We start from the raw sequence: 26,172 nt of genomic DNA, 5'->3' as shown, positions 1-26,172 counted from the left end.
GAATCCTCCGAGCGTGGCGATGACGTCACCGCGAGAAGGGCGGGGGGAGGGGGATGGGGGAAGCCCCGCATTGTGACGTCACGCGGGAGGGGGCGTGGCTAACGGGAGAAGCGCGCCGGCGGGGACGGAGCGTTCATTCATAAGGAGGGAGCGTTGCGTTCAATGGGGCGGCTCCGTGGGGACGGCGTTGGTGGTGTCACCCCAGCGTCACCCCTACGGTGAGGGCAGGTAGGGGATGACGTTACTATGCGGGTTGATCTGAGGTTGATTTGGGGGCTGGATGGCTTGGGTGGTGTGTCTATAGGGATGTGTGATAAGAATAAGGGGAGATGGGGAGGGGGTTTATTGCCTTGTCCCCAAAGCTGCATGAAGCAGCAGTTTATGCTGCCCCCCAACCCAGGTGGTTGCAGCCGAGGTGGGGATATGGGTCAGAAGGGGAGTGGAGAAAAGTAGGTTATGGAAAACTCCATCTGGAAAATAGGATGTTCTAATTGTTTTAATCTGACGACGGGAAAATGCAGCTATTCCGACCCTCTTCCCATTTGTGTTTGGATGCTGCAGCCGGGGGGTGGCTTCCCGAAATGGGGTTTGGCATTACAGTGCCTTTGGGGTTGCTTGGCTTTATCCCAAGTGTCAATGAAGGGTCGTTATTCGTTCCCACAGCCTCAGCGCTGTTGGGTTTTGGTGGTGGAGTTGTGACAGCGTTGGGTTTCAGCTGGACAATCCCCTCCTTGTTTCTATTCAGGTGGCCGAGCTGCTGTTCCCAAAGTGCCCCCCAAACAGTCGCTCCTTGTTCTCCCTTATCTCTGGGAGCAACCAGCTGAAACCCTGCACTGGATGTGGATGGGGAAACCCTGCCCCGAATCTTTGTGGGCACGCTTGGCTTGTGGGCTGGGTTAAGGGATGGAGCCCTTAAGAGCTCGTTTCATTTTGGGGCTTGCAAAAGTTGGGTTGTTGTTTCCCCCCCCCCCCCCCCCCACAAAGCAGCCAATTGTGGTCCTGGTGAGGTTGGATAGTTGGTATCTATTTGGGGTATCCCATCAGCTCCATATGAAGCGTACAATGGGGCTGGGGTCGTTTGAGGCCACTCCTGCTCCTGGAGGTATCAGAACTCTTCCAAATATATCCCCGGTGCCAGAACTCTCCGAGCTCCTTTGTGTCTGTTAGCTTTGGAATGATGACATGAGATGCATGGGGCCGGCTGGACGCTCCCCAGATCCCAGCAGGCAGGGCTGAGGGGGGAGGGGGGCAATCACCCGTTAGTGTTGATGCTCAGGTCTGCCCCTATCCCCCCCTTCATTGTGCCCCTCATCCCCTCTGTCCCATCCCAATTCCCCTAATAGCACCCCAAATGCCCCAGGATGAGCTCTCCCCATCCCATAGGCATCACCATAAAGCCCCAAACACCGCTCCCCATGGGGGGATTTAAAAGCCCCACATGAGGCTGTTACTTCTGCTGGGACATATATGGCACAGTGAGGGGTCACCGGAGGGTGCTGAGCACGGGGATCTGCATTGCAGCACCACGTGCTGCTGCCTGCTCCTGTCCTGGCTTCCCCTCTCCCTTCCCATATTGTGGCATTCTGTGGGGTTTGTGGTCAGACTGGGGCTGTGTGTTGCTGTCCCTGTGCTTTCAGCTCCTCTTGAGCCTCCTTTCTGCCCCCATAGCGAGTGGGAGCTACTGGGAGGAACTGGGGCCACAGCTCAGGGCTCTCACATCCTGACACCATCCTGTAGCCACCCCCATCCTGCAGCAGCTGCATCCCAGATGGGTGATGCTGCGTGCTGATTACTCATTCATTTGGTTTATAAAGCACTCTGACACATAATGGCTCCTTATCAGCAGCGTCACGTGGGGCGGCTCTATGGGGATGCCCCACTACACCCAGGGGGCACTCAGGGATTTTCCACCCCATGACAGAATCGACTTGAATTGTTTTTCCACCCGTCCCCAGGCACACACAGCACGCGAGTTGTGCCTGCAGGGTGGTGAAGCTGTTGGTTCATTTTAGCAGTGGATTCCTATGGGGAGGACAACCCACCCCAAAAAGGCTTTGGTGCTTGTATTTATTCAGTTAAAGGACCCGTCACTGGGTCAGCATCATCAGAGAGAACTTGCTTGCTGGGTTGGCTTTGTTAGAGAGAACCCATCGTTGGGCCAGGGTTGGCAGAAAGGATCCATTGTTGGGGTGGTGAAAGGGATCTGCTCATTGGGCTGGCATTGGTGGAGAGGACCCATCATTGGGTCGATGGGGTGGACCCTCTTATTGTGTTGGTGGAAAGGATCCATCATTGGATAGGCAAACGGGATCTGCTCATTGGGTTGGCACTGGTGGAGATTACCTGTCATTGGGTCAACGGGGTGGATCCTCTTCTTGTGTTGGGGTTGGTGGAAAGGATCCGTTGTTGGATTGTAAAGGACCCACTTGTTTGGTTGACATCATCAGAGAGAACCCATCGTTGTGTTGGAGTTGGTAGAAAGGGCCACTTGTTGGGGTTGGAAGAAAGGATCCATCATTGGGTAGGCAAATGGGGTCTGCTCATTGGGTTGGCACTGGTGGAGAGGACCCACCATTGGGTCGATTGGGTTGGCACTGTTGGAAAGGACCTGTCATTGGGTCGATGGAAAGGACCCTCTCATTGTGTTGGGGTTGGTGGAAAGGACCCATCGTTGGCATTGTTGCAGAGGACCCATCGTTGGCATCATTGTAGAGGACCCATTTGTTGTGTTGACGTCATCAGAGAGAACCCATCGTTGGGTTGGTGGTGGTGGAAAGGATCCGTCACTGGTGGAACTTGATGAGGTTCCTCTCATTGGGTTGGGGTTGGCAGAAGGGATCCGCTCGTTGGGTTGAGGTTGGCTGAAAGGCTCTTTGGGTTGAGCTGAATAATTTTTTATGCTTGCTCAGAAATGTCTTTTTAATTAGGTACGTATATATTTATTCCTCTTTGCAGTGACGTTCCGGGGCTGGGCAGTGCTGTGCAGGGGAGGATGCCGATCATTTTGCTCTGCAGCAGGAAATACCCGTGCTGAAGGTTTGCAGCATCTGTTTCTTCCCCCGCAGAGTTTCGGTGCCTCCGGTCCCAAATGATTTGGGACATGCAGAGAAGGGCAGTGCTGTGCTCAAATGCCTATAATAGGATTCTGTGGGCAGTGACTGGGTCCTGGGAGCATTGGGTGAGCGTGGTCTGATATAATAACAGCATCACCCAAAGCAAAGCCAGACATCTTGGGGCATGGAGGGGGATTTGGGTCCCCAGATCATTCTCTTCTTTGCAGCACTAAAGGTAGGAGAACTCATGGGGTTGGGATTTTGCTCCTATGCACGCACATCCCATCCCAATGATGGGCCAGGAATGTTGACTTGGGTGTTGGGATTTCCCATGTTCTGTTTTACGTTGCCAACCCTGATGAATTTCTGAGCACCATGCACCAGAGTCCTGGCCAAGGATTTCACCCTATTCCTGGGAAGACTTCCAATCAACTCTTAATGATTTGCCTTCAATTAAAAGCAATAAGACCGGAGGGAGAGCATTGAGCCGCACCGATGGCACTGGGGATGTTGGGGCCGATGGCAATGGGAGAGCAATTGGTGTTCAGCTGCAATCAGATTTAGCAAATCCTCTGCAGGAAGGGAGCGGGATTGCGTGAGCGGCCCTAAAAGGAGTGGGAGGTGTGAGTGCTGGATTCCTACTGAGCTAAAATTGGGTTTCCTTTGGGTGCTGAGTCACCGAGGGCTGCGATTCCACTGCACCCAAAGGGGCTTCTGTAAGATACTGGGGTGTTTTTTTGGTTGTGAGGGTATTTGGGTCTATTGCAAGGATGTTAAATATTGGGGTTGTGGTCATGAAGGTGTTTCATTCCATTGTAAGGATGGCAAATATTGGGGTAAGGATGCAAAATATTGGGGCTTTTTGGTCGTGCGGTTGTTTCGTCCTATTATAATGACGCTCAATATTGTGTTGCTGTTTTTATCTAGTTGTGGAGGTGCTTTGCACTGTTACAAGGAAAACATCAGAGCTTGGGAAGTAATCCCAAACCCAACTGTGCTGCTTGGCTGTGCTGCAGCAAATGGGGCCAGGGGAGCCCTCCAGCTGTGAAATAACCCAGTTCTTCCCCTCTTACAGGGTTGTTTTCCAGCTGACCGTTCCCTTGCAAAGGGTGTGCTTGTGGATAACCCCCCAAGTCCCCCTGTGTGAGCTTTTTGGGCCTCAGACCCAAAAGTCCTTGCTGTTCCTTGAGCAGGAATTAGGGTGGAGTGATGCAGTTTCCTTATGCAATGTCCCCCATAGGTGGCCCCAGTGTCTGCAGAGCTTGGGGATGCACTGCTGGCTCCTCGCTGTCCTGGGGGTGAGTACAGCCTCATCCCATCCCTCTGCACGTCTCTTCTTGGTTCTTCCAATACCAAAACCCCCAAATGCCCCATTTTGCTCTGGGGGTGTCCCACAGGGTTTCCCATCCTGGGATTGCCACTGTCCTCCACTCCACATGGCCTCAATTCCTTGCTGTTTGCAATGGGTGTGCATCCAGCACAATGCATCTGCTGGGCTGTTGCAGAACTGGGGTAGTGTGTATCCGCTGCAGTGCATGCTGTGTTCTTGCAGCCATCACCTTGCTGCTGGCAGGTTTGCATCAGCTGCACTGCACGGAAGGGCTTTACAGCCACCCTGCTCCTTGTGACAGGTTTGCACTCACCATGGTGCGTGCAGTGGGGGTTTGTATCCCTCCCATTGCTTGTGATCAATTTGCACCTACTGTAGTGCATGCAATGAGTTTACATCCATCCCATTTCAGTTGTCCCGTTGCTTGTGATGCATTTGCACCTCCCACTGAGCATACAGTGGTTTTGCATCCCCCATTGCCTGGGATCTACTTGTACCCACCATGATGCATGCAACGAGTTTGCACCCATCCCATTGCTTGTGACAAGTTTGCACCCACCGTGGAGCATCCATCCCATTGCACTGTGCGCCTGCACCCATACCATGAAGCATGCAGTGATTTTGCAGCCATCCTGTAGCTTGTGATGGGATTGCAACCACCATGGAGCTTAGCACCCATCCCATTCCCAGCAGTGCATGCAGCAAGCTTTGCTTCCATCCCGTTGCTTGTGACAGCATTGTGCCTACCATGGTGTATGCAACGGGATTGCACCTGGCTTGTCCCTTACAGTGCCTTTGCATCCTGTCCTTTGCAATGCATTCTCCCCTGCTGCACCCCACTGATCAACCCTCTTCTTCCCCAGGTGCTGAGCAACTCCTGCATGGGGACCACTGCCTGCGAGCTGCTGCGATGCCCACCTGGAGAGGAACCCATTGGGGTGAGTGCTGCCCATGGGTGATGCCCCCACCCCGTGCCGTGCAGCCCGTACCCCCACACCACCCTCTTTTCCTCCTTTCAGACATGCAGCACAGCACAGAGCTGCCGCCCTTGTCCCCCTGGCTCTTCCTCTGCAGGGGATGCACCGTGTGCCTGCATGCATGGGTGAGTGTGGGGTGCCGTGCATTGGGGAAGTGGGGGGGTTTGCATGGATACCCCTATGCTCATTTCACCATACCCCGCAGGTTTTACAGCCCTGATGGCCATAGGGAGCCCCAGGGCCTGTGCCTGCCCTGCTCCGCTGCACCCCATGGCACCCCGGGGTGCGCAGGTGGGTGCAGGGCTTTGAAGCGTGGGGTGATGGATTTGGGGTGAAATAGGTTAAGTGTTCGTGGAACCAATGGGACGACTCTGCCAAATCCAGCTCAGGAAGATTCAGTGCCAAAATAATGCAGAGATGGATTTGGGGTAGGAGCTGTGCTCATGGCACCAATGGGGGAACCCCAAAGTCCAGCATGGCAGAATGTGGTTCTGAAATAAAGTAGTGATGAAGTGGGGGTGGGACTGGGACTCATGGCACCAATGGGGGCATTTCCCCAAATCCAACCCCTGCTGCAGGCCGACAGCGAGCCCGGAGGGTGGTGGCACCTCAGGGACCATCAGGGACCAATGGGACATGGGAGGTTCAGCCAGAGGAGGCGGCGGCGGCGCAGTTGGCTGTGTTGGCAATCGTGCCCGTGTTCTGTGCCATGGGGTTGCTGGGCATCCTGGTGTGCAATCTGCTGAAGAAGAAGGGCTACCATTGCACCGCACACAAGGAGCACGAGCACAGCACCAGTGGTGAGCCCCACTCCCATGCACCCAATATTCTGGGGGTGCCTCTGGTTGCCGTTGAACCCAAGCAGTTTGGGACCGTAAAGGGATCAGAATGTGGCCTGGTGCTGGTGTGGGTTTGAGGTTGGTGTTGGGTGTGACCCAGCTTTGCCACCCCAAAGCCAACTTGATCTACTCAAGCCCAACCCCATGGCGTCCGGTCACTCCATCTTGTCCCAGTGGTTGGAGCATCCCCAGGTCCTCTGGTCACTATGGTGTCTCTATGGCCAGAGAGTATGGGGCCCATTCCTATGGGTATCTGGTTGTTCTTATCTTGTCCCTATGGTTGGTGCATCTTGCTCATCCCCATGGTGTCTGGTTGCCCCCACGTTGTCCCTATGGCCATAGAACATCAAGCCCATCCCCATGGTGTCTGGTTGCTCCCATACTGTCCCTATGGTCCAGAGAGCACCGAGCCCATCCCCATGGCCACTTCTCTTCATACCCTCTCCATCTGTCCCCAGGTCCTAGCTCCATCTACCAGATTGAGGATGCCAACGAGGACACCATCGGGGTCCTGGTGCGCCTCATCACGGAGAAGAAAGGTCAAGAGCCCTCCAAGGAAGGGGGAGGGGGGCCCCCAATGGCCGGGGAAGGGTCTGCCATCCCCCAGGTAGCTCCTGGTGACTCCCTCTGTTCCCCCACCTCCAGAAAATGCTGCAGCACTGGAGGAGCTGCTGAAGGAACATCAGAGCATGCAGCCAGCACTGGCAGGCTGCAAACCTGCCTACAAGTGAGAGATTTCCCTCCCCCGCCCTCTCAGATTCCTTTGAGTCCCTCCAGCCCCACTGAGCCCCCACATGGCTCATATCACCCCTTGTCCCCCACAGGCTGCACCTCCTGCCTCAGTTTCCTCCCTCCTGCTGCCACCAGCAGCATCTGCACACAGTGCATGGCCCGGCTCCCCCCTCAGACCCCCCCTGCACCCGATGCAGCCAAAGGAAATGGCCCCAGGTGCTGCCACCCCCCATAGCCACCAAAGCCACCAGACCCGCCAGTGAGATCACTATTCTCTCCATTGGAAGGTGAGCCCATGGAGCTGGGGGGATCCCATTTGTCTGCCCCATATCCCAAGTTGGGGTGGGCTCACAGAGTGTCCCCATGCAGATTCCGGGTGTCCCGGATCCCCGAGCAGAAGCCTGGTGTTGGAGGTGATCCTTTCCCTACCAGCAAGAGGCCATCGTGGCTGAAGAGCACTGACAGCCGCCCTGAGGTGAGGGGCTGGGGGCAGGACGTGGGCTGGGGGCAACCCTTGGGTTGGGGTCATGGGGGTCGGTGGGGGGCCATGAGTGGTCACTTTTGGGGTCTTTCCTGGGGATATCAGTGCGGTGTTGTGTTGGGATTGGGAGGTGTTAACTCTGAAGCCTAATGAGGACACCGATGGTGAATACTCTGCAACTGAGGGTGTGGGACAGCTCTTCAAGGACTCTTCCAGCTGCTCTGGGGCTCTCCAGCACCATGAAAACTTAAATGTTTATTGAAAAAAAATCAGAGCTGTGGGATATGAGTGGCCAAAAAGGGGTATTTATGGGATGGCAGAGGCAATGGGGGCCAAGCACAGGGAGTTGGATGTCACATCAGTATGACCGTGTCCCCTTTGGCTTCCAGGGCAGCCCCTCCGCAGCCCGGTTTGGGGACAGCACTCTTGCCATGTGACACCCCCAGATCCCCTTTGGGGCCATCCCTGATGCAGGGTGAGGGGCTCAGGCACTGCACCACGCGACCCACGGGCACCACGTGGGACAATGGCAGCCAAAAACGTCACTGGGACAAGGAAGGGCTGTCCCTATGATCGATGTCCCCAGTGCGGTGACACCGGGATGAGCAGGGCTCTGCCCATTGGGCTTTCAACGGCGGTCAGGTGATGGATTCTAAATGTGTTTTTAAACATTTTGGGTTAATTTCTGGAAATGAAATCACTAACGCGTGGGACACTGGGGGTGCTGACCCCTCCCTGTCCCCACCATCACTGCTGGCAGCAGCTTGGCACCAGCTCCTTCACCCTCCCCAGCACCCCATTGCCCCTTCCCCATATTTATTACCCCTCCAGGGCTTTCCCAGCTCTTCAAGACCATTTCTGTTGTGTTTTCTTCTTATTGTTTTTATGGTAAGCCTCCTGGCTCGGTTGCTGGAGAGGATGTCGTTAATAAACGAGCTCTGTTTTGGGGCAAGAAGATGGAGTTTGGTGCTTTTCTTCTCTCCCCTCTTTCGTCTCCCATCCCAAGTGTTTAAGGCCCAAGTGGGGACAACTGGACATGGCAGGGCAGCCATCTGGGGACACCCTGACCTCCCCCCACCAAAAAAGGGGCTCAACGTCATTTTGGGGTTTCTAGAGCAGCTGCTGCATGGGGTAGATGGGGTGTCCTCCTCCATAGCATGGTGACAACCACCACTGATGGCCCAGGTTGTGACACTGCCACCTCAAGTGTCCCCATGGCCAATGGGCCACAATCCATCCTCAGCTGGAGATGCAGCCAGTCCCTTCTACTTCACAGATGTCACTTGACCCAGAGGTGGCCTCATGGGGACAGTGACATCCAAAGAGATCCTGTGGGGCTGAGTAGGACAACAGTGGTGGCTTTGGGAGCACAGGTGGGACCATGCGGGGGCTGATCCCATATTGTACCCATGGCTCTGCTGACCCCACAGGGAGCAGCACCCAGCTCTGTGCCTCATGGTGCTGTGAGGTTGGGGACAAAGGCAGAGCTTGGTGGGCACCTTCTTCATCTGCTGGGCTGCAGGGATGGAGATTAAATGCTTGGTGAGCATCACCATGGAGCTCCCCCATGATTCTTCCTGTAGGCATATCCCTAACCCTATCTGAAGGGTACAGGACCATGCTGGACCTACTGGGACATGAGTCAACTTGTGCGTTGGGGTCCCTCAAGGCTCACGAACCACCTGGGGGCAGTTGGCCATGTTGGAATAGGGGACATCCCACATGTTGGGGTTCCTCGAGCCCTGCCAGCCACCTGGGGGCAGATGGCCAACTTAGGACATGGGACAACCCATGTGTTGAAGTTCCTCAAGACCCACCAATCATCTGGGAACAGGTGCCTATGTTGGAATAGGGGACATCCCACATGTTGGGGTTCCTCAAGGCCTGCCAACCACCTGGGGGAACATGGCCATGTTGGGACACGGAACAACCCATGGGTTGCAATCCCTCAAGACCCACCAACCATCTGGAGGCATAAGACCATGCTGGGACATGGAACAACCCCTGAGTTGGGGTCCCTCCAGCCTCACCCATCTTCTGAGGACAGGTGGCCATACTGGGACATGGAACCCATACAATGAAGTCCCTCAAGACCCACTAACCACAACCATGTTGGGACATGGAACAACCCAAGGGTTGGGGTCCTTCCAGCCCCACCAACCACCTGAGGGCAGGTTTGGAGGTGGGATCCCATCACTTCACAACTCCAAAAACAAAACCCCACCAGCCCTCTTCCATTTTTTTTTTTTTTTTTTTTTTTTGGAAACATTTTTAATAGTTATCGAATGTTCTACATCTTACAGTAAATATCGTACAGTTACAAACTCTTGGCTGAAATCTGTCAGGGAGATCACGAACTGATCTTCAGAACGGAAACGGAACAGGAAACAAATGAGAAAACCCAGATTTACACCTCATAGTCACAAGCCGCGGCTGCGGGGCTTCCCAGCGCATCAGTTGGAGGCCGCGTTCCCTACACACCGTGGAGACTTGGAAGACATATTTACTCTTTTTATTTTCTTTCTTTTTTTTTTTTTGTTTTGCATTTATGCTTTTTTTTTTTAATATGTATATATATATTTTTGCTTAAAGAGTTCCAATGCTATTTAAAAACGAGCTGATCTGAGTTGTCCCGTTGGTCAGAACAGGTTAAGAAATGATAGAGATGGATGGGGCGCGCGGATCAGGTTCACTCTGCTTGGTGCTAAGGGGCAGGAGGGGGCTCTGTTGTTTTGGGGGGCAGTTTTGGGGTGCCCCCCAGTGCCCCCTTTCCCCTTCCTTGCTACATCTCCCAATAGCTGCAGCCCTGCAGCTCCATCCCAAGGGCGCAATGCTGAGGCGCCGCGTTGGGCATTTTCCTACAAACTCATCACATCCAGTTGGGGAAAGCTGCCATTAGATGACATCTTTTGCCATTCCCATTTTCCAAACATTCCTAAAAATCCATTATCACTTGATTGCTGGTGACTCTGGAAGTTCCAAATGGTGTGATGCCTTGCCACAGCTCTCCTTCCTCCCTCCCTTCCAGGCTTTTTGCCTCTTATTTCCCTATAGCAGAGCGACAGCGCGTTGGGGCCATGGGGAGCCAAAAGCCAAAGGGAGCAAGGAAAAGAAAGAGATGGAAAGCCAACTGTCACAGGTTAAAGCCATGGTGAGGACATCTGGGTGGCAGAAGTGGAAGGAACCGCAGCCCTCACTTGGACTGAAAATACTGATGGTTTGACCAAATAGAATTAAGAAGTGGACTTACGAGGACTCAACGTCTCTTATTGCTGTCTCTGGCTGGTTGGATTTGAGCACTGAATGCAAATCCCAAATGGGAGGAGTTTCTCTCTCTCGGTATGACCTCATTCCCCAGCCCCACCGGGGACCACTTTTTGCCCACCGTGCTTCTCAAGAATAGCAAACATTGTCACCAAACCAAGAAAAGAAAAACTTTAAATAACACAGTAAAAAGTGCTTAAATTACATATCCAAGCTGCAAAGAAGCTTTATGGAGTTGCTGCTGCCCATCAGACCTGTGGGCTCTGGGCTTTGCGTGGGGCTGGGGCAGCACAGGCTTTGAGTCCAGCATTGCAGTGCACTGTAATGCAGAAGTCACAGGTGGGACTGGGTAATGGCCACAGCTGCAGTTTTATAACAATTTTCTTAACACTTTTTCCCCCTTTTCCTGGAGTTTTGCTTTGTCTCCATCATCCCCAAGGACATCCTAACCCCCTCTTGCCCTGGCACAGCGCATAGCCCTGCCCCCTCAGTGAGGGAAATCCCTTTTCTTCCTGCTTCCCAACCTGCCACCATTACCAACCCAACAGCAGCACGGTTGGTGTGTGATGCTTGGGTGTCCCCAGTGGTGCCAACCCCAGGAAGCTTTGTCACCCCAGCAGTGGGGACAGCAGTGACAGCATCCTGCAGGGTTCCTTTATGTCACCATGAGGAATGTCAACAGAGAAAGAGGCAGCGCCTTCAGGAGCAAACCTTACCCAAAGAACTGACCCGGGCTTCAACCTACCCTGCAATCCCACAGTTCTGTCCCTCCCAGATTGCCCTAAAGATGCCGGAACTCAAGGTTAGCAATGGAGATCACTCAGATGAGTTTCTGAGTTGGGGGTTGGAGAACTCTATCCCATGATGGGAACTGGATGGAGCTGCTCGCAGCACAACCATTTCCTATTCACCCCTTGGTCCTACACTCACATCATGCCCTACCCCATCATGGGTTGACTTCCCAACCTGCTTCCTCCCCAACAAATTCCACTGGGGAAACCACAACGAAAGGGAATCAAATATTCCCCCAGATGGTTTCCCAAGCTGCTCAACTCCCCAGATGGGCTCACCACAGCAAAGATCACCTCTTCGTGCCAAGATGGCACTGATGGGCATTTCTACCCAAGCACTATGGGGAAGATTCATGACATCCACCACTGATTCAAGCAGAGGAATTGAGATTAAGCCACTTGACCCTCATCAGGCCTTGTTTGTGGTGACAGATGGAGGCGTTCTCCCTTTTCCCTTTTGCTTTATAGCCTCAGCCTGCTTTGATGAAAAACCTGTCAATTTTTTTAGACCAAGCCTGAAATTCAGATCTTTGTTTAGGGAGAACTTAAAAACGCCTTTAGAAAAGCACAGTGAGGAGGAGGCTGTGTCCATCTGGGGGCTCCTCTGTACCACGAATGGCATTTCACCCCTCACATTTAGCATCCTCTCTCCTTTCAGCAGCACACCATGCATCTTCCTGGACATGGCTGAGAATTCAAGTCAGCTCTTCCCAGCACAGTAATGGGTGAGCAACCCTGGGGCAGTGCTGGGACTCAATGAGGTGCTGTTAATTAACTAATGACTTTCTTCCATCACGACAACGCGTTCCAGCACCGACAGACAGCTCCTGACACACGGGCATTCCGACACCAAGTCAACAATATTGTGAGAGCCAAAAAGTAATAATAATAACAACAATAATAATAATAATAAAACATTTGAGAGCTCTTCGGTTCCTGTGATTTATTATCATGGAGGGTTGGGTTACTTTTGCCCAAGTTTAATTGCAATGTATTACAGAGGACAATGCGGTTTCCCTACTTCCAAACGTCCCCCTTCCCTTTAAGTGCTGACCCTATAGGCAGGGAGGCTTTGCCATAAGCTAAACGGGGGCAACACTGTGATTAATTACTTTTTTTTAATTATTTTTTTTAACTTTTTTTTTTTTTTTTTTTTTCCTTTTTTTCTCCTTTTTATACAAAATGAAAGTGCAACACAACGAACTACGTGGTGGAAACCCTCATGACCTCCTCCACCCACAGCGCTGGCGTTCAGGCTTCACCACTTTGTGCCCTTTCTGTCTTCTGACTGAGGGCAAATGGAAACCCGGGTTTCCATTAAGAGCAGAAGAAGAAGCAACCAAATGGCCCCCACTGACCTGACAACCAGCAGCCCCCAGTCCTTTGGGGTCCCTACAAAGGTTTCTCCCCTTATGGACTGATTCCCATCAAGAAAGATCCAATTCCTTGCAAGGCTCTGGATGGCTCCTTGGGACCACTTGCAAGGATGGATGGATGGATGGATGGATGGATGGATGGATGGATGGATGGATGGATGGATGGATGGAGCTACTTTGGCACGTGGAGGGAAAACCATCAAAAAGCAAAACGATTATATTTTTTCTCTTAGAAAAAAACTCTTGTTTCTACACTGGGTTTAGGGGTAAGAATTGAAGAATTGCTCCAGCTGCCTTTAAGTGCTGTCTGTTTGACTGGGACACCCCGGAGGACCCAGGAACGGCCTCATGTTGCCTCCAGATGCAGAAGATTACTTTATTGCTATTGCTGCCCTTACCCCTACATCTCCCAGCCGAAGCAGCTGTCTCCACAGTGCCAGGAATTGGGCTCAGCTCAACATTTGTTGACCCCAATCCAAAACATCCAAAGAATGGGAGCACCTCGACCTCCACGAAGGCTCCTCTCCATCCAACCTCCTTTCCCAAATCGCCAGGCTCTGCAGAGCCCTTCTGCCCTGGAAATCTCTCACTTCCCACCTGCACCATCCCTGCACACCTCTGCCCAGGAGCAGTGGTCAGGAAAGAGCTGCCCATGATGGGACACAGCTGGAACAGAGCATCTTGCCTTCCCAAAGGCATCGCTGCCACTCCATTCCCCTTGCACCAAGTGCCTCTGCCCAGTTATGAAAAGCAGACCCAATGGTGAACAGTCCTCCTACTTCCTAAAACAAGCGTGTTACGTCGCTAATTATATTCTCTTACTCCTACAAAAGAAGGGATGAGTTCAGCATTTCACTGCAGATAATGCATTATAATCTATCACGACAGCTATCTGGAAGACACCAATTTTCCTGTAATATGTTACGGAAGATTAAATAATTTATATTATCCAACTAAAAATACCCAACCCAAATTGGAATAAGCCTGCCTACCAGCGCTGTGCTTTTCACATAGTACCCTGAACATCAACCACTCTTACTAGTCAAAGAAAACCTAGGCTCTTGTCAACAACAACAACAACAACAAAATAATAATAATTAAAAAAAAAAAAAACAAACAAAAAAGGATGAGAAGAACCCAAACGAACAAGAAGTGGGGATCTTTGCACCACTCGACCGGGCAATGCTGAAAAGTGAATATTCTGAGCTGTAAAACGATAGGACCGAAGAGAGAACTTTACTATTGCTCAGTGTCAGTATGTGTTACACGACTGATGTGGGTCGGGGAGAGGGAGGAGGGAGGGAAAATAAAGAGGCAGAAGATTAGAAAAAGCAGCTTTTACAAAAACCACTAAAGAATGCATAAAGTGACCCTTGCACTTTTTTTCTTTTGTTCTTGCAAACAGACGAGGTGCTGCAGTGCAGCGGCCGCAGCCCCGATGTAAGACTTGTGTAGTTGCATACAATGTTTGACTTCGGATCTGGAAGAGAGCAGACATGTTGCACAGGGGTTAGGAGCACAGGTAGGGATGTTCTCTTTGTCCTGTGCACCCAGCGTGCATGAAATGCAACACTTGCTCGCAGGTAATGCCTGGCAGGGGGCAGCAAGACCTCTATGACCACCAAGCTCAACCCCACCATGCCCAATGACCGTGTCCCCAAGTGCCACATCCCCATGGATCAGAGGATGGGGACCCCACCATTCTGTGGGCAGCCTGTGCCTGTGCTTGACTGCTCTTTGGGGAAGGAATTCTTCCCAATATTCAACCTAATATCCACTTAGGGCACGCCCTGGGCAAGCAGGCTGCAGGAACAGCCCATGGTTCTGTCCCCATGTCCCAGAGGCAGAAGGAGGGGAGTTCTCCTGCAGCACTTACATGACTTGGCCAGTGGGTTTACCAGTGCGGCGGTACGTAGCTGTAGGTGGGGGTTCCTTGAGCCCGGTACGTTGGCACAGAAACTGGATGTGCTCCGATGGCAGTGTGTTGTGGGGTGGTCAACAAGGTTCCTGCAGCAACAGCGAGGAGAAAGGCTTGGCGTGAAGGTATCACAGCACAGGGGGAGGTGAGAAGGGATCGCTAACCCAGCACCACGTCAAAGAGGCTTTGGAGGGCACCAAGGAGCAGACCCCAGAGAGCCCAGGGGCACATCAGGAGTGTCCCCTCCTCTCTGAGCCATGACATGTTGGGGATTCCAAGTGAGAACGTGCACGGTGCCTTCAGCAGACTCAGAAAGGGAGAATATGGTCTCAAATGTCTCTGCTCTAAGAATAATGGGGTGCTCGGAACTTTAGGGCATCCTGCATGCATTAATTACATCTGCCCACTTCTCAGTGCAAGCAACAGTAGTAAATATCTCGGAGTGGTTCTTGTGAGGCACAGGCTGCAATCCCTCCGTATAACAGGGAGTCAACAGAGCCTTATTTCTCAGCTAATGCAGATGCAAATGGGTGAACAATGCCTTTCTTTGCATAATTCAGCACACAGTGCTATGAATTGTTTTCTGGAGAACCTCTGAGGAGAGAAATACAGGCTTTGGAAAAAAATACAACAGCCTACAGCCTGGCTCAGTGACTTAATGTGTCTTCAGTTAATCATGTTTTACGAGGACTGAAATTACCCCATGCATACAACACACACGATTTGAGAGTGATGTGTAAACCAAGGTTAATGCCTGTTTCATTAAGTGTGTGCAGCAGGACCGTAAGTATCTTAACAAAGAGCTCGAGGGTAGAAATGCAGATGTGGTTGGAGAAGGGTAAGCTTGGCTGTTGCTTTATTTGTGGAACAGAGTGCAAAAGCGTGTCCCTCTAGGGCACAACAAATGGAAGAGCTCTTCTGCAGCCCTACGGCCTTGAGTGGTATCAGCATGAAGTGCAAACTAACTGATATCTGCCTGCATGGGTTGCTTGCGTTCGTCCCATCCAAGAGCTGAACCCACTGCTCTGGATCTGCGGGGCCAAAGAGGAGTCTCTTACCTGCTGACATGGCCATGGTGGTGCCAGCGACCATCCCCATGGCCACGCCGTTGGTGCGGGGCGCAGCGACGGGGGCCGGGTAGATGGCCGAAGGGATGCTGTTGGGCTGAACCACGGTGGTGTGATGGATAACGTGAGGCTGTGCCGCGTACACTGGCTGGGTATAATAAGCTCCCTGTTTGAGAAAGGGAAAACACCACCGGCTTTGTCATCCCACAGAAAGCCCACATCCCGTGCGTGTATCGGCACGGCTGGTCCCAATGGATGGGGAACACACAGCTGGGAAAGAAACCCCCAATCCACATTTTTTCCCATTCTCTAGAAGTTCTTCCAGCCTCCACCCCTTTCCGAGCTCCTCCCAGGACAATTTCAAACAGAAGGATTGATTTATTCCTCCAGAGGGAATGCAATAAGCACTGGAATGGGGTCCCCAGGGAGGTGGTTGGGTCACCATCCCTGAATGCGTTTAAGATCCATTTGGATGTGGTGCTCAGGGACATGACTTAGTGGAGGGTTTCTAGGGCAGGATGGTTGGGTTGCAATTGGACTTGATGATCTTTAAGGTCTTTCCCAACCTGAGCAATTCTATGATTCTATGATCATAGGCAGGAGGCATGGCGGCGACAGGTCAACGGTTGGACTTGATGGATTTAACAGCCTTTCCCAATCTTAACAATCCCATGGTTCCATGAAACACTGTGTGGTTTGATGGGATGAAATGGGGCCGGATCCAAAGTATGTTGGCTGCTGGCATGCAAAACGAGCAAGAGGTGGAAGGAAAGGAGCAACTGTGGCTCCATCTGATCCCAAAGGGCCTGCCTCAGCGCGGGAAGTGGGCAGACAAAAGGGAGCACCATCTCCTCGGGTTTCCAAAAGGAGACAGAGGGGTTCTGAAATCCGGGCTGCTGAGACCCGAGGGAGTTGGAAACAAGGGGGAGAAAATAGGTGGGAGGAAAAGAAAGGAGCCAACAGAGAAAGCCCCACATCCCATGTAACGGCGATCCCGAAACGTGAGCAGCGCATTGCTGCAAGAACAGGGAAGGTCGGAAGGATCAGAGGGCTGAGAACAATGAGGGGAGATCTTATTGCAGTTCGGGACAGGCGTGGGAGAAGCCCTTCAGGTATGGATGAAGGGGGGAAAGGAGAAAGACCGGACGAACTATCAGATTACTTCTTCCTTTCAGGCTGATAGGGTGGATTGTAGACACACTGCATTACATTGGGGAAGGGAAGAACTTGCCTAGAGAGATGTGGAAGGGGACAGAAATCAGCCTGACACCCTTCTGGTAGAGCAGAGCATGGAGCAGCTGATACCCTTCCTGGGATGCAGCTGCATGCCCAGCTGAGGATCGGGACAGGGCACAACCTTCCATGGGCAAATAGTGGTGGTGGGTGTTTGGCTGGGCTGGAAGATCATGGGAGGTCTTTTCCAACCTTGGTGACTCTATGACCCTGATTCAGCCTTCCCCTGCCTATACTCATCTCAGCAGCCAGCATCTTCCTTGCAAAATGCCTGAGCTTGACACCAGGCTCCACTGTACCAACACAGCAAGGGTCACCCTGCAGGGTTAAGTCCCAATGGCAGCAAAGAGCTGCCTGTGCCTGCTGACAAAGCTGCCCCCAGCCTTTGTGCCGGGTGATGGGGAGCATGTCAGGAACAAGCAGAGAGCACCTGAGCACACATCTGACCCCGACAGCTTCCCCTGTGCTCAGCTAATGGAAGGAAAGAGGACAAAATGGGGCAGAGGAGATGCTCTGGACGCAACCTGGCATGGAAAAACCAGGTCACTGCTGTAAGAGAAGTCCTACTAGCCATTAAAGTGGAAGGAAAAACAAAAAGCCAGGAAAGCTGCAGGGCCAGAATGCTGCAAGGAGCTCATTATCTCCTACAGGTAGAGGCAGCAAGGGGATTTTTGGAGGACACCTGTCCAACATGGGGTCTTGGCTCTGGTGCATGGCTGGAGGCAGAAGCAATCCTGGAGCAGAGAAGATGATGCTGGGAGCCCAGCCAAGCGTTCAGGGACACAAATCTGGGCCATGCTGGTGAAGGTGACAGAGGGGGCTGTGCCATGGGAAGCAGGAAGGCAAGGCCCATGGGATGCCACCGGGATGGGGACCCCAAGCTCATGTATGGCACTGACACCCGAGACCCAGTGTTCACATGTGGGATTTTGGGAGGAAAGGGCCCAAGGGGAGATATCAGGTGGTGGTGGAAGATATAGAGCGAGGCACGTACCTGGGTGTACAGGTTCTGCTGTGGGTAGGCACTTCTGATGGGGTACATAGCAGTTTGGTATGGATTCGGAGACGGAGAGTAAGGAGGAGGCGCGTTGTTGCTCTGGGTCGGTGGGACCTTGTAGGGAGTCCCCGCAGTGTACCCTGGTGAAGAAAGCAGAGGTTTGCAGCTGGTGAGACAGCCACAGGGCTTACAGCTCTGGACTCACGTCCTGTTGCCCCCTGGGGCTCAGCTGGGAGAGATGCTGTTGGTAGGAGGGCCGGAGCTGTAGCATCACTTAGAGTGAAGAGGATGGACCATGGGGCAGCAGGGAGACTTAAGGGGGGGGGGGGTAAAAATGGCCTCGCAGCTGAGAGAGGCTGCCAAGGGCAGCACCAGCATCACAAACATCCCATTCCCATGCTCACAAACCACTGCAACCACTGCCACCCAGTGCAGGACCCTTCCTCCGGCTCTTCCCTCAGCAAAATAGGGCAGCCAGCCCCAAATCCACTGCCTGGAGGTGTTCAGGTGTCAGCAGCATTCTGAGGGCTGGATATGGCTGGTCTTGCCTGGGAAGGGCTGCAATCTGTCCTCCAAATTGCTGCCTATGTGAGGTGTATGAGCACTCAGTTTCTCAGCACAAAAAAAGGCAAAGGCTTGTTTATCACCACCAAAAAAAGTCCCTGTGCCCGCAAAGGTCCCCTTGTGTTAACAGCTGCTCTTCCAACACTTCTATATCTGCAGGCTCTGTGCATCGGTGATGAGCAGCAAGTCTGCTGTTAGGAAAAGCCATCAGCTCTGCAGTGAGTGCACACTGCAGTTGTATAAGCTCTAAGGAAAGCATTTGATAGGTGCTGAGCTGATGAATTAAGGCAAAGGATCAGTTCCAAAATGGGCAAATCCATCCCAAACAAAGAACACCATGATCGTATCAGCTGAGCTGGAACCTGCTGACCGTGGGTGGAGTGAGGAGATACCGGAGGATTCTCTGTGTTTTGTGTTTCTATTCCAGGTGAGAGCTCTCTCCAAGGCTCTTTTGGAGGAAGATCCCACAGTTCTGATGTGCATCCACAACATCCCTGGGCAGCTGTTCCAGAACCTCACCACTCTACTAGTATAGAACTTCCCCCTCACATCCAACCTAAATGGAGCCTGTCTTTGTACGGGAGGTGCTGCAGCCCTCTGAGCATCTTCATGACCCTCCTCTAGACCCTTTCCAACAGCTCCATGTCTTTCTTGTACTGAGGGCTCCATACCTGGACACTTTGCCGTGTTGAACCTCATTAGGTTCACCCAGGCCCACCTTTCAAGCCTGTCGAGGTCCCTCTGGATGGCATCCCTTCCTCCCTCTGTATCAACCGCACCGCTCAGCTTGGTGTCGTCAGCAAACTGGCTGAGGGTGCACTCGATTCCATCATCAATGTCATTGATAAAGATGTTAAAGAGCACCAATCCCAAGACAGACCCTTGAGGGACATGGCATATTACCGGCCTCCAGCTGGACATAGAGCCATTGACCACCACCCTCTGTCTGCGACCTTTCAACCAATTGCTTATCCATCGAGTTGTCCACCCATCAAATCCACATGCCTCCAATTTGGAGATGAGGATGTGGTGGGGGACCATGTCAAAGGCCTTGCTCAGATCCAGGTAAATGACATCGGTCGCCTTCCCTTTGTCAACCAATGCCGTCACTCCATCATAGAAGGCCACAAGATTGGTTAAGCATGACCTTCCCTTGGAGAAGCCATGCTGGCTGTCTCGTATCACACGCTCATTCCTCATGTGATCCAGCATGTCGTCCAGCAGGATCTGTTCCATGATCTTCCCAGGCAGGGACGTGAGACTCACCGGCCTGTAGTTCCCTGGGTCCTCCCTGCTCCCCTTCTTGTATATGGGAATGACGTGACCCTTCCTCCAGTCATCTGGGGCGTCACTTGGGAACATGGTCGGTAGGGATGGGCTGGGGTTGGGTTGGCTGGACTGCATGATCTTGGAGGTCTTTCCCAACCTTGGTGACTCTATGATTCGATGATTCTTCAGTGCTAAACTGAGGGAAAATGCTCAAGAATTCTTAAAGCTGTGCTTTAAGTCTTCTTTGAGGGCAGACGGGGCCCATTGGCCCCAAACACTGAGTAGGATGGAGAAGTTCAAGACTCAGCAGCTCACATCCCAACACTCAGACATAACGAACCCATTTACTCCATCAGCGCTCAAGGCATCAATTAACAAAGGACAAGATTTCAAGTTTACTAATACACAGCATGAAGATAACAAGGCGCTTTCCAGGGACTGTGAACAGCATCTTGTTGCCTTCTGATATGCTGCAGATTGGGAATAAAAGTATTGACTATACAGAAAGGGTCTGATTCCCTTCCTGGGACTCATGGCAGAGCGCAGAACAGAGATGGAATAGATACGGGGATCCCTGTGCTGGAGCCTCAGTGTGCTGGAGGGTCCATGGGGAGAACTCCATTCTGTGGTAGGGTCATCATGGAGCTGTAGGGCAACAAGGAGCTGTAGGGCCACCATGAGGGGCTGGAGGGTCATGAGGAGCTGTAGGGACACCATAAGGAGCTGTAGAGACATGAGGAGTTGTAGGGTCATGAGGGACTGTAGGGCCATAAGGAACTGTATGGACATGAGGAGCTGTAGGGACATCATGTGGAGCTGTAGGGCCATGAGAATCTGCAGGGCCATGAGGGGCTGTAGGGACACCACAAGGAGCTGTAGGGACACCACAAGGAGCTGTAGAGCCACCATGAGGAGATATAAGGCCAGAAGGAATTGTAGGGCCATGAGAAGCTGTAGGGCCATGAGGGGCTGTAGGGACATGAGGAACTGATGGACCATAAGGAGCCGTAGGGCCATGAGGAGCTGTAGGGCCATGAAGAGTTGTAGGGACATGAGGGACTGCAAGGCCATGAGGAAATGTTGGGCCATGAGGATTTGTAGGGCCATGAGGAGTTGTAGGGACACCACGAGGAGCTGTAGGAACATCATGAGGAGCTGTAGGACCACAAGGAGCTGTAGGAACATAAGGCCACCCCTCAGCCCACTACAAATGCAGACACTGGACCTTGCTGCAGTTTCCCCAGTGCTGAATCACAGACAATTTAACTGCCCTATTACAAAAGGTGTTAAACACAACAGCCCAGACAGACGCAACCTTCCTCATTTATAAATCAAGGGGGGAAATAAGTGAGCAATCTGCACTGGTTTGCGGGTAAAAGCAGCTCACAGCCAAGTTTTAATGTCACACACTGATTTGTGCTCCTCTTACAAACGCGTGTCTGACAGCTAATTTTAAAGCCTAATTATCACAACCTAATGCCTTAGGAGGATTAGGAGTTCACCCAGCCCATGCCGTGGTTCCACCGAGGGCTGGGATTTTAATAAAAAGCAATAGGAAGCAATAGGAGCTCCAGCTCCTATTAAAATTGCTGATTAAATCCCTCACACCACCCCAGAAATCTCAGGCCCACGGATCCCACAGTACAGAATCACACTGCATTGCACAGATTGTTAACCTAAGGGTGATGGGAAATGGGAGGAGGTGGGGATGAAAGCTCTGTGCTGAGTTTGGCACCATTCACCCCAGGAGCACAACTGCAGAATGGGATGCTTTGCTGATGACGCCCATGGAAAGCTCTAAAGGTCTGGAGCACAGTGCTATGGGAATGGCTGAGAGAAATGGGGTAGGTCAGTGTGGAGCAGAGGAGCTCAGGGGAGACCTCATGGCCCTACAGCTCCCGAAAGAAGGTTGTGGTAGGGGCAGGGATCGGCTTCTGCTCCAAGCTAACAGAAATGAAGGAACTGGAAGGCCATAAAGGGCTGTAGGGCAATGAGGAGCTGTAGGGTCATGAGGAGCTGTAGGACAGTGAGGAGCTGTAGGGCCATGAGGAGCTGTAGGACAATGAGGAGCTGTAGGGCCATGAAGAGCTGTAGGACAATGAGGAACTGTAGGGCCATGAGGAGCTGTAGGGCAATGAGGAGCTGTAGGACAATGAGGAGCTGTAGGGCCATGAGGAGCTGTAGGACAATGAGGAGCTGTAGGGCCATGAAGAGCTGTAGGGCCATGAGGGGTTGCAGCACCATGAGGAGCTGTAGTTCCCCATTTACCCATTTCCACCCCAACTCCTTGCTTCCTGCCCTCACCCCTTTGCTCACCCAACCCCATTGCTTCCATCATTGCCACCAAGGCTCCTCATCACCTCCCTCATCCCACACTTTTGCCCCAAATCCTTTCCTACCACGGTACCCGCAGGCTCAGCTCTTGTCCCCCTTGGTTTCAAGGGGAGGAATCTCAACTGCAGCAGCACAACAGGGAGAAAAATCACATCCAGGCATGAGCTGAACTGCAAGGGAAAACTGCTGAGTGACACCTGATCTTCTACCAGTTACGTGCTGAGACTTTCCAAAAACTCACCATTTGGACACTGAAATTAGGATGCAGAGCCCACGTCCCACATTGGGGTTCCAACCCCTGCTACACAGAATGACAGGGACACCCCTTTTCAAGTCTTCCCAACATTCAAACCTCCTCTTGGTATGAGAGCAGACACCCTGTGATGGGTACTTCACCCACGCGGGACACTCTGCAGCCTTGCAGAGGGTCACTTAACATCAAAACTAAACCCCTCCAGCACAAAACAACTGAGAAAAACCCCAGAAGAAAAGGTTTATTTACTGAATGCTGCAGAAGAAGCTTGGTAGGTTCTGTTCTCGGTCCCAGTGTCCACTGGGAGGTGGAAGGTGCCCTCTGTGGCACAGGAGGAGGAGGTCTGTGGCCAGGCTTGCTTCATCAGAAGTGTAGCTTGAGTGAGAAAGAAGAGAAACGTTAGAGCAAGAAAGACACAGCCACCCCAATTCATGACCCACTGGAACCACTTTGCTGCCCTGATCCCTTTTTTCCCCTCTTTTAGGGACAAGTACGTGTAGGAATTCCATACTGGGGTATCCCATGGTGGGATGGTTTGTGCACCGAACTCATCATGTAGGAATTCCGTACTGGGGCATCCCATGGTGGGATGGTTTGTGCACCGAACTCATCACCTCCTCCATAAAACCCATCCCCTCCTCATTAAACCCCACAGAAGCGACCACTCTCCTGAGCCAAGAGACCCGTCTGAAGACCTACACAGCCAACACGGGTGGCTTTGAGGACATCCCTGGGGACATCTCTACGGACTCATGGCCGCATTTAGTGCTCTGATGCAATAAGCACATACTGAATCATGACTTCCAGCCAACAGATCTGCCGTAGAGTCTATGTGCATAAGAAGCATTGAAACAAGGCAACACAAGCTGCAATGCAGAGCATTGGGTGGGTCCCCATGCATGGGGACAAGGAACAGCTGTCCCTCATGTTTCCTAGCTGGAAATCCCAGTGAGAGGGGTACAAGGCATTTTATTTGCATTCTAGCCCCGTGTGGTGGGTACAGAGCATCCCACCCCATCAATGGGGTCTTTGGAAGCTCTGGAAGGAGAGCAGGTAGAAGCATGGTTTGGGGTAGTTTTCTCTGCATTCTTGGGATATTCTACCACTCTACGATGCAAGGGCTGCCATTACACTTAAGGTGAAAGCACATCTATGGTGAAAGCAGAGCCCTAGCAGAGCTGCTGCCTCTAGGAAAGGCTTAACAGGTATTTTCCTGTCCATTTTTTCTTCTGAAACTATGGAGCTATTCTAACAGCTGGCTCAGCAGCCAAGCTCTTTGCACTCAGCCCCCCATGGAGCCACAGAACTACGTCAGCTCTGCCTACACACAGCAGAGGGGATGAAACCCAAGGGAACGATCCTGCTTGGCCTTACAGACTGACGTGGGCACAGTGTGATGGGTCCATGGTTGGACTCGATGACCTCAGTGGTCTCATCCAACCTCAATTATTCCATGACCAACAGCTCTTAACATTCAAAATCAGATTCACTTTCACCACTTGGCCACACATCCAAGACTGATGAGACCCTTCCCCAACCACTTCCTCTCTCTATGTTGGATCCAGGGAGGATGCAGCAGCACAGAGGGCTCACAGCCCCCATCCTATGCCACAGCACAACCCCACCGAGCCCCCACTTCCTGGGCTGCTGCTAGAAACATCCATTCTGCTCAGTGCAGGCACGGCAGCAATGGACACAGAGCATTATTCTCTGCTGCATTATTAATGGGCACAGTGAAAGCGAAAAGTGCGTGCCCTACTTTCAGCAAAATGAAAAGCAGGCACTGATGAGGAGAGCTGAAACAAGGCAGGCAAGGCAGGACGGCAGACTGCCTAGGAAGGGACCGGCTTAATGGAGACATACATTACTGTTCTTGTCCTTAAAACTGGCATGTCTCGTGTCTCCACAGCACACAATGATTTTAGCTGCTCAGTTTGACAAGCTTGAAACGAATTATTTCAGTACTGTCCCCCCATCTATCCAGCCATAGAAGGCGCCAGGTTGGTTGAGCGTGATTTCCTCTTGGTGAATCCACACTGACTACTCCTGATAACCTTTTTCTCCTCCAAAGCCTTAGAGATGGCATCCAGAATAAGCTGTTCCATCACCTCCCCAGGGATGGAGGTGAGACTGGCTGCCTGCAGTGGCCCGGATCCTTCTTGCCCTTTTGAAGAGCAGTATGATGTTGGCTATCCTTCAGTCTTCAGGCACCTCTCCTGTTCTCCATGACCTCTCAAAGATGACAGAGGGCGGCCTGAAAATCACTTCTGCCAACTCAGCACATATGGGCGCATCCCATCAGGTCCCGTGGATTTGGGTGCATCATGTTTGCCTAGACAATCTCTGACCAGGTCTAACTTGACCAACGGGAAGTCTTCCTCTCCCCAAACCCTCTCTTTTAACTCCAGTGTCTGGGATTCTCAAGGGGCACTTTTATCACTAAAGACTGAAGCAAAGAAGGCATTCAGAAAGCCCACCCTCTCGGTGTCCACATCCAGCAGCAGACCCGCATTTCCCCCTGTCCTCCTTTAAGACACACCTAAAGAAGTCTTTTTTGTTGCCCTTGACTACCCTCATCAGATTTAATTCCAGGTGGGCTCCAGCCTTTCTTGCGGCATCCCTGTAGGCCCTGACAGCATTCCTATATTCCTCCCAAGTGGCCAAATCCCTTCTTCACATTCCATAGGCTTTCTTCTTCCCCATGAATTGCCCCATGAGCTCCTTGCTCATCCATGCAGATCTCCTCCCAGCTTTGCCTGATTTCATCCTCTTACAAATGTTCTCATGTTGACCTTGGAGGAAGCGGTCCTTAAGCAATCAAGACCAGTTCCTGTCACTTCCAATCCTGTCCCTGCTGGTGTTGGATCTGGAGGGTCTGTGGGACTCCAGCCCTTCCCAAAGCCATCCCCAGGTCTCCACATGGGGCACTCAGAAGTCTAGAGTGCTAAATCCTTTATTTTCCACGTGGATCCCAATGTCTTGATGTGGTTTTCATGGGAACCATGAGTTCAACAACAGGCACCAAACACTGCTGGCGTCCAGCTTGGTGTTGGTGACCGTCACATGGGTACATGGCGGACATAGATGGTGCAAGCAGATGGTACTTGAGGAGCACTTGAAGACTCATAAGCCACAAGCAGAGGATGCTCTCCCACCCCTCAAAATCTCTCTTCTAAACAGCATCAAGGGGCACATTTGCATGGTTGACCTACAGAAAGAGTCTCAGAGATCCAAGTAGATTAAACTTGGTTTTGTGATGAGTGCTTTACGTGTTCCTAAAGGATTCTGGCCAACTCAAACATCCGCCACCCAGGTCTGAATGGCAGCGCCTTGCTGGCCGAGGGGATGCACTCGGGAGCAGCAGTTCTGCTGGGAGCATCTCTGCAGAGGGCCTGCAAAGGGCTCAACATCTCTCAAATTGCTTGAAAATTCATTGCCAACGAGTTGGATGCTTTCAGAACTGCAGATGTTAAAAGGAAAGCTGATCCCCTCTGATCCCAACGTGTCTGATGGGCGGTGTGTGAACCCTGACGGCAGGTTCGTTTCTGTGGCTGTGTTATTTCCAGCCTCCTGGATGACAGCAGTTGATTCAATTTGAGAGAATGCTCTTTGTACTGACACAGATGACTGGTTTTAACTCAGCCACTGCACCACAGCATCGCCTGGACTCCCTTTCATTTAACACAGATGAGAA

The 26,172-nt window shown here is 52.1% G+C and overlaps 2 protein-coding genes across 5 annotated transcripts in view; one reads left to right on the top strand and one right to left on the bottom strand.

Annotated features, from left to right (window-relative positions):
- Positions 1–80: 80 nt before the first annotated feature.
- RELT (RELT TNF receptor) lies at positions 81–8,372 on the top strand. 2 transcript variants are annotated; one of them, XM_072340242.1, is made up of 12 exons: positions 81–228; positions 2,956–3,036; positions 4,294–4,351; positions 5,247–5,321; positions 5,403–5,485; positions 5,566–5,651; positions 5,939–6,160; positions 6,658–6,738; positions 6,845–6,926; positions 7,024–7,218; positions 7,301–7,406; positions 7,802–8,372. In XM_072340242.1, exons 3-12 carry the CDS (start codon positions 4,322–4,324, stop codon positions 7,847–7,849), a joined length of 1,008 nt encoding a protein of 335 aa, XP_072196343.1. In that variant the 5' UTR covers positions 81–228; positions 2,956–3,036; positions 4,294–4,321; the 3' UTR covers positions 7,850–8,372. The 2 variants fall into 2 exon arrangements, with proteins under 2 accessions (XP_072196343.1, XP_072196351.1); XM_072340250.1 differs by lacking the exon at positions 2,956–3,036 and having other exon boundaries at positions 107–228.
- Positions 8,373–12,387: 4,015 nt separating this feature from the next.
- The window catches only part of FAM168A (family with sequence similarity 168 member A), a 117,524-nt gene continuing 103,739 nt past the window's right edge, over positions 12,388–26,172 (bottom strand). For all 3 annotated transcript variants that reach the window (XM_072327028.1, XM_072327029.1, XM_072327030.1), the window contains 5 exons: positions 22,728–22,853; positions 18,056–18,198; positions 15,820–15,994; positions 14,720–14,850; positions 12,388–14,323 (listed from right to left, as the gene is read on the bottom strand). In XM_072327028.1, the coding sequence (XP_072183129.1) occupies positions 14,738–14,850; positions 15,820–15,994; positions 18,056–18,198; positions 22,728–22,853 (557 nt within the window). In that variant the 3' untranslated portion in view covers positions 12,388–14,323; positions 14,720–14,737. The remainder of the gene's footprint in view (positions 14,324–14,719; positions 14,851–15,819; positions 15,995–18,055; positions 18,199–22,727; positions 22,854–26,172) is intronic.

The sequence above is a fragment of the Excalfactoria chinensis genome, chromosome 1, assembly GCF_039878825.1.
Source record: "Excalfactoria chinensis isolate bCotChi1 chromosome 1, bCotChi1.hap2, whole genome shotgun sequence".
NCBI lineage: Eukaryota > Metazoa > Chordata > Aves > Galliformes > Phasianidae > Excalfactoria > Excalfactoria chinensis.
Note: the sequence above shows the minus strand (reverse complement) of the source record. Positions and strands in the feature narration are given on the sequence as shown.

Excerpts from the sequence above, each read along its gene's own strand:
- RELT (XM_072340242.1), top strand. The coding sequence starts at position 4,322 with ATGCACTGCTGGCTCCTCGCTGTCCTGGGG. Across the intron at positions 4,352-5,246 it reads GGCTCCTCGCTGTCCTGGGG|GTGCTGAGCAACTCCTGCAT; the intron begins GTGAGTACAGCC and ends CTTCTTCCCCAG. Across the intron at positions 6,927-7,023 it reads GGCTGCAAACCTGCCTACAA|GCTGCACCTCCTGCCTCAGT; the intron begins GTGAGAGATTTC and ends TGTCCCCCACAG.